Below are 7,426 nucleotides of genomic sequence, written 5' to 3'. Positions count from 1 at the left end.
CCTCCCCGTTTCTCCTTCCCACCTATGTCCTCACATCTCTGTTTCTCTCTGTCTCTATTTCTCTCTCCTCATTCTGCCTCTCTTTCACGGTCTCTGTCTCTGTCTCTTTCTTTCTCTCCCCGCTGTCCCTGTCTCTGTCTCTCTCTTTCACTCTCTCCACCTGTTTCTCTCTCTTCCCTCTCTCTCAATCTCCCTCTCTCCTTTCTCTTCTCTCCCCCTCCCTCTTTCTGTCTCTTTTTCTTTTACTGTTTCTGCCTCTGTTTCTCTTTCCTCTTGCTCTCTCTCCCTTCTCCTTCTCTCCCTCTGTCTCTGTCTCTTACACTATCTTTGCCTCTGTTTCTCTCTCCTGTCTCCCTCCCTCCGCCTCTGTCTCTATCTCTTTCACTGTCTCTGCCTATTTTCTCTCTTTTCTCAATCTCTCTGTCTTCTTTCTCCGTGTCTCTCCTCTCTCTCCCTCCTTTGTCTCTATCTTTCTCTTTCACTGTCTACCTGATTCACTCTCTCTTCCCTCTCCCTCTATCTTTTCTCTCTCCCAATTTCTCTCTCCCTGCTTCTCCAGCTCTCTCTGTCACTCTCTCTGCCTGTTTCTCTCCCCCCCCTCTTTCTCTCTCTCTCTCCCCCCCCCCCAACCTTGTCTCTATCTTTCTCTTCATTATCTCGCCTCTCTCTCTTCTTTCTCTCTCCCTCTCCCTTCTCCTCCCCTGCCTGCCTGTCTTTCAGGTACTCTCCATCATTTCCCTCCCCATCCCCATTCACTCTCCACTGTGTGCCGTGCATCTCACAGAGAAGCTTTCACTTTCCCAAACACCTGGTGCTGCCTCATTTGTACTTTGGGAGAAACATCCCCTTACCATAGTCAAGAATGTGAACTTTGGGCTTGGGAGCCAAATAGATTCAGCTGGTTCCAAGCCCCGCTCTTCCACCTACTAGTCTGTGACCTTGGTCAAGAGGTCTAACTAACCTCTCCGAGCCTCAGCTTCCTTATGAGCAAAATGAGGTGAAAATGAACCCTCTCAAAGGACGGCTGCGAGGATTAAATGAGATAATGCTTGGGAAATGCTTAGCACAGTGGCAAAACTCCATAAATGCGAGCTCTCTTGTTACTATCAGTTCTACTATGGTGATTTTTTTCTTGCATTGTCTGCAAACATTATTAATACCCAGGAGATCATTGCCGAAGATGACAAACACCTCCGGACTGAATAGCCCCACCACCATGCCAACCCCACGATCATTGCAGCCCCTTCCTCCCTCCCCCAAATAGATGACCACCAAAGCCCAGTTGGCTCTGACCCTCTGGTCTCCTATGCCCACTTTAATTTGGGCAGAATCCATCTGGATAGAGATTCCTTAAGCCTGGCTGTCCCAAAAAATTATCTGAAGAGTTTTTAGTAATTGTAAATATCTGGGGTGAGTCAAGGAGAGTCTCGCTCCATAGGTCTGGGGTGACACCCAGGAATTGGGTATTTTCAAAAGCATCCAGAGCGATTCTGATTGGAGAACAGGGATTCAAGCTTCTGGTCTAAACTCAGCGGCTACTCAAGTGATACTGAGTGAGTCAATCAATAGGAGATTGTAAATGAATAAAGGCATAAATGAGTAGATGGATGGGTGCATGGATGGATGGATGGGTGGATGGATGGACGGATGGATAGATAGATGAATAATAGGTCTAACTCCATTGCAAAAAATGCTAGTATTTTTCCCCAGACCTATGCTCTGACCTCCAAAATGTGCGTCCTTTTGTTCCGTGGCTTTTCAGAGCACAACACTCGCTGCTACCCTGTTCCTTTTCTTCCTTTTCTTCTCTGCACCTAAATCCCATCCTTTCCCTTTCCTGGTGCCTATTTCCTCCATCCTCTCTCCCTCCTCACTTCGCCCCCTCCTTTTAGCTCCCACTTCTCTTGACGGCTTCCCCCTCACCATGCTGAAACATTTGCAAGCTGGAGGTTATCCCAAGACACTTTCATGAGAAGAGGCTTTGGACACAGCAGTTGCACAAACAGTTTTATTTGATGAACCACAGTGACTAACAGGGTCAGAAGACAGTGCAGACATTCTGAAGAAGGCACTGGGGGAGGTAAGGGGGTATCACAGCAGGCAGCCTCCTCTGCTTCTGTCCCAGATCACAGATGAGTCCCAGGCAGGAAGTCTCTGCAGGTCACCCACAGGGGCCTCGGAGGGACAACTTCTTCCCTTCTAGAAGCCTCTTCCAGTGTTCACTGGATGCTCTGAGGGCAGCTCTGGGCAGAGGAGGTGACTCTGTGGAAGATGCTGTCTGTGGAAGAGGTGACTCTGTGGAAGATGCTGTCTTAAGATGGGGAGACTATGCTGTAAGGAGCCCTTCCCCTCTCCTCCTCACCCTGCCCCCAGAGCTGGCGCCATTCCAGGGAGGGTCAAGGTGTCCATTCACATCAAGCTGGGCTTTTCTTATCTCCATCGCTCATGTCTTGTCCTTCACTTTTACAGTCCTCCAAGAACAAAACCCGGAATAGACACTCCCTGCCTCTAGCTCACAAAGGCCCCACTATTAATTTCATCCTCACTGTCTCTCTGGCAGTGTAGACACCATGCCGTCTGCCCCATCACAGTCTCTATTCCCAGATCCCCAATCCAGTAGAAGCCAAGAGGTCCAATCCTGAGGGTAGGAAGAGAAAAAAACCTACCCAGTGCCTTTTGGCCCATGGCAAGCAGACCTCCTTAGGAAGAGGACCACTGACCCTGGAACAAGAAAGGAAGATGAAGGCAACGCTCATAAATTTGAAGCCAGGCGGGGAGGCACCAGAAAGGGGCCAAGGGAAGCTCTCAACCAGCCTCTTACTTCCTTCATGGAGCCCAAGAAGGAGCGGGAACGCAGCTCAGTAGGACGCCCCCAAGCCTTGGCGCCAGCCGCTTTGGGGAGGGACCTCCCTACAGGAAGCCTGGTGCAAACATTAACTTCTCTCCTGAAGCACGGACCAGCCGTTGGAGCCCCCAAATCCAGTGGGGGAGTGGACTCATTTTTATTCTACATTTTTATTCTTTGCCTCAGTGTATCCCTGCCCCCCACCACCCCCTGCCAAGGGTAATGTGTGAACAGCAGAGATGCAGAGGAGTGGGGGGTGGGAGGAGGTTCATCCAAATGATCCAGGCACACTGCTGTTCATGCCAGGCTTGTCCATACAGACATGTAAGTACAACACACAGAGGCGAGGCAGGCATCTCCATCCCAAACAACATGACTCTTGGCACCAAGTAGTACTAGTGCCCAAGAAAGAAATCAGTGCGATGGGGTAAGTTGGGGAGACGAGGAAAACCTTCAGCTCACAGTTCTGCAGGAAGTCAGAGACAGAAGGACTTGGGGAGCGAGCCAAGCAGTGTCCGGACTAAACGCAGACACCCCTCCATCTTCTCTCTCTGGTTTCCCTTCCCAACTCCCCACTCACATAATGAAACCAAGGAGTACATCCATTCATCAGCCCTGCTGCCTTCCAATTCCCATAGAAAATAGACGAAGGATGAAAGGGTCTGCAGACGATTTGGAGAAAGCATATATAGTCAGTGATATGGTGCCATGGGGGAACTGCAGGAATCACCCTAGCCCCAGTGCCCAAAAAGACAAGGAAGTGATCCAATTTTAGGGCAAGCTCTGGAGCTCCCATATCTAAGGGCTGGAGTGCTAATTACCTGCTGACACACAGCCCACCCCCACCCCAGGCCATTCCCTGCCTCACACTCAGAAAACAGGATAGAGAGCTTAAACAGGGTCAGTCTCTGCAAGCTTTGGGATCCTTAACCCTTAATAGCCCTTCAGAACAAGGAAGTAGACCGGGGAGAAGGAGGGATGGAGGGAGGGGGGACGAGCTATAGGAGAGGATTGGTGCCAGAAGGCAGGGATGAAGAGCGACAGCTGCAGAGAGTGGTGGGGGGAAAAACTGCAAGGAAAGGAGGGAGAAAAGACAGTTGCAGATCTAAGAAAGCAGCAGAGGGAAACAAGCTTTTATTGAGTCCAGACTGAGGCTTCAACATTTTAAGATCAATATGACTTCCCCCCATTTCATACCAACGGAGAAACTGAGGCTGAGTGAGATTCAATGGCTTGTGCAAGGTCAGGTCCATAGTGCCCAGTCTCTTTCCCCTAAACCACAAACCTCTGAGAAAGAATAAAGCAGTAGAGGAGGACAGGGCGGGGCGGGAGTCAGGGGGCAGTTAAAGGATGTGCACAGGAGAAGGAGTAGCCACACTACCTGATTTTCAGAAAGCAAGGGCAAAGGCTGGGGAGGGCCGAGGGCACCAGGCTTCTCTCCGCTCCCGGCCCTAGTCAGCCACAAGGGTCTCCTGGCTGTAGGGGATGGATTTCTCGTGCATCTGTTCTCCACCCTTGCCCATGTTGGGGCCAGGCCCCTGGCTGTGCCCCGAAGAGTAGCTGGCTGACTTCTCCCCACTGCTGCTGTGGGAGGTGCCCGCACACCTGCTCTGGCCACAGCAGAGCATGGAGGTGCAGGCCTGGCGGAAGCGGGGATCGAAGAAGGCATAGAGGAAGGGGTTGAGGCAGCTGTTGACGTAGCTGATGCAGGTGCAGTAGGGAAAGACGTTCATGAGGAAGAGGTCAAAGTCACAGGGCCAGTGCAGCAGGCTGCCCAGCATGTACAGCGTCTTCACCAGGTGGTAGGGCATCCAGCACAGGGCAAAGGTCACCACCAGCACCACGATGATGCTGAGCAGCCGGCGCCGCTTCCGCAGGCCCTCGATGCGCTCCTTGCGGAAGTGGCCAGCGATGGTTTGGGCGATGAAGAAGTAACAGGTCAGCATGACGGTGAAGGGCACCACGAAGCCCACGGTGGTGGACGAGACCCCCAGGCCCACCTCCCAGGCCCACTCCGAGCTCACAGTGGCCACCATGGAGTAGTCCATGTAGCACTGCACCTTGGTGGTGTTCTCCAGGTCCCCGGTGGTGCGGAACACCATGACGGGCATGGCCAGGAGGGCGGCCAGCACCCACAGGACCGCCGTGGCCACGGCCCCGCTGACCCGCAGCCTCAGCCGAGCGTTGGCCACTGGCCTCACGATGGCCAGGTATCGGTCGAAGCTGAGGCCGGTGAGGCAGAAGACGCTGGCGTACATGTTGACGAAGATGAGGTAGCTGCTGAGCTTGCAGGAGAAGGTCCCAAAGGGCCAGTCATAGTCCCGGTACGTGTAGGTAGCCCACAGGGGCAGCGTCACCACGAAGGTCAGGTCAGCCACTGCCAGGCTAGCGATGAAGATATCAGCTGAGCGCCTCTTCTCACGGCTGCTCCGAAACACAGTCCAGAGCACCAGACCGTTGCCCGTGGTGCCCAGGAGAAAGACCAACATGTAGATGGCAGGGATGAGGGCCCCCGAGGATTTCCAGTCTGTGTACTCACACTCAGACTGGTTGTCTGCCCCATAGTAGTTGTCAAAATCACCACCTTCCTCCATGCTGGGGAATGGAGAGAAGACGGGCAGGGGGTCCCAGGGACACCAGCTCCGTGGCTCTGTCACCTACTCTGCAAGCAGTCTGAATTTCTGGCTTGAACCTCAGAGGTTAAGAAGGGCTGAAGATGCCCAGAGTCCTTCCCAGCACTCAGGAGGAGCTGCCTCTGGGTTCTGCAGACCCTGGAGGAAGCCTGTCTCCTGCAGAATTTCCTCCACCCTCTCCTGCCTTGCCCCCGTCTCAGTTAAGACACTTCCTTGCACCCTCCTGCGTCCCTGTCTCCTCCTTGACTCGTCACTCCCTCCTCCCACCTCCAGACCAGCCCCTCTCTTGTGAGTCAAAATCTTTAAGTGACAGCCCACTTTTTTTTTCTTTTTGTCACTGAGCAAGTGGACCAAATTGACCCCTCCTGTGCTGGGCTGAACATTATGTGTGGTTTTGCAAGTCTGCTCTCCTGGCCCCGCCTTCTCCTTCTGGTTGCCACCCACCTTCACCCCAGCCTCTATCCTTCCACTTTCCTCTGGCCACCACTTCCTGCCTGCCCTTCAGGGCACTCCCTCCTCAGTGCTCTCTGCCCTCCTGTTCTCACCCCCTCCCATCCAATCTAAATGGGACACATTATGCAGATTGCAATCCAGCCTGAGCTGGAGCCAGGGCTGGTAGGGAGCAAAGAGGGTGTAAGATTTCGCAGGATCGTCAGGGCATCTGGCAGGCCCTCCTGGCAGGCAGGTCTGGCCCCCTGGCTCCCTTCCTGCACCCCCAGTCCCCACCCAGACCAGGTGTCACAGGAGGGTCTTCTCCCACTTCGCCTCTGGCTTCATCTTTCGCTACCCCTTGGCTTTGACCCTCCCTTGAGAACTTCTGTGGTTTCTAGAGAAATCCCCCTACACTAGTGTAGACTGCAGTTTGCAGTTTGCAGATGGCACAGGATGCTTTAGAAGGTTGAGGGTGGTCACAGGATGGAAGAAACCCAGGACAAAAATATCTCTAAACAAGTCATTAAATCTGTAGGAAACAAAGGCCCAACAAGGTCAATGTTTTGCCCAAGGAAATAAAGTGAATTCTGCTGCAGTTGATTGTTTGCTTTTCTTCTTCTCCAAGCACGAACATAACACAGTACCTGGCATGTTGCAGGTGAAAGGCTGTTTTTTGTTTGTTTGTTTGTTTGTTTGTTTGTTTGTTTGTTGAGACAGAGTTTCACTCTTGTTGCCCAGGCTGGAGTACAATGCTGCAATCTCAGCTCACTGCAACCTCTGCCTCCCGGGTTCAAGCGATTCACCCACCTCGGCCTCCCCAGTAGCTGGGATTACAGGCTAATTTTTTTGTTTTTTTAGTAGAGACGGGGTTTCACCATATTGGCCAGGCTAGTCTCAAATTCCTGACCTCAGATGACCCACTCACCTCGGCCTCCCAAAGTGCTGGAATTACAGGCATGAGCCACCTTGCCCTGCTGCCCTGGTGAATGGCTGATGAGTGAGTAAGTGGATGGATGACGTAGGGGGTGAGTGAAAAGGGGAATCCATAGGTGGAAGAAGGAGTGTATGAATTACTACGTGGTGAGAACTTGGATACATTTCAGTTCTCAGGTTTTTACTATCCTCCGTGGACCAAGAGGTTTGTAAAAGACCACAGGGGGTCAGGAAGTTGAGCTAGAGGAGGTGGGTCTCTAGAAAGAGACACAGTCACTGGAGGATGCTATGGGGAAAGTTCTGTAGAAGCTCACTTTGCCCCATCCCATCACCTCTCCAGGACCTCTAGGAAGGAAGGAAGGAAGATGCACGACGTAAGATTTTTTAAAAATAGGCACCCTTTCCACCACCTAAAGTTGGGTAATAGTGAGATGGAACAAAAGCAGGAGCTGAGCCTTAACCACATCCAAGGCAAAAGACTTACAAAAGCTGGAATTGGACAGGCAAGGTGGCTCAAGCCTATAATCCCAGAACTTTGGGAGGCCGAGGCAGGAAGATCGCTTGAGCCCAGGAGTTCAAGACT

General features: G+C 52.4%; 1 protein-coding gene across 1 annotated transcript; it reads right to left on the bottom strand.

The window, feature by feature from the left end:
- Positions 1-2,091: 2,091 nt before the first annotated feature.
- Positions 2,092-5,869, bottom strand: APLNR (apelin receptor). The gene has a single exon (XM_023215614.3). The coding sequence runs from the start codon at positions 5,437-5,439 to the stop codon at positions 4,297-4,299; it is 1,143 nt and encodes a 380-aa protein (XP_023071382.1). The 5' UTR covers positions 5,440-5,869; the 3' UTR covers positions 2,092-4,296.
- Positions 5,870-7,426: the final 1,557 nt, after the last annotated feature.

The sequence above is a fragment of the Piliocolobus tephrosceles genome, chromosome 13 (genome assembly GCF_002776525.5).
Source record: "Piliocolobus tephrosceles isolate RC106 chromosome 13, ASM277652v3, whole genome shotgun sequence".
In the NCBI taxonomy this organism is placed as follows: domain Eukaryota; kingdom Metazoa; phylum Chordata; class Mammalia; order Primates; family Cercopithecidae; genus Piliocolobus; species Piliocolobus tephrosceles.
Note: the sequence above shows the minus strand (reverse complement) of the source record. Positions and strands in the feature narration are given on the sequence as shown.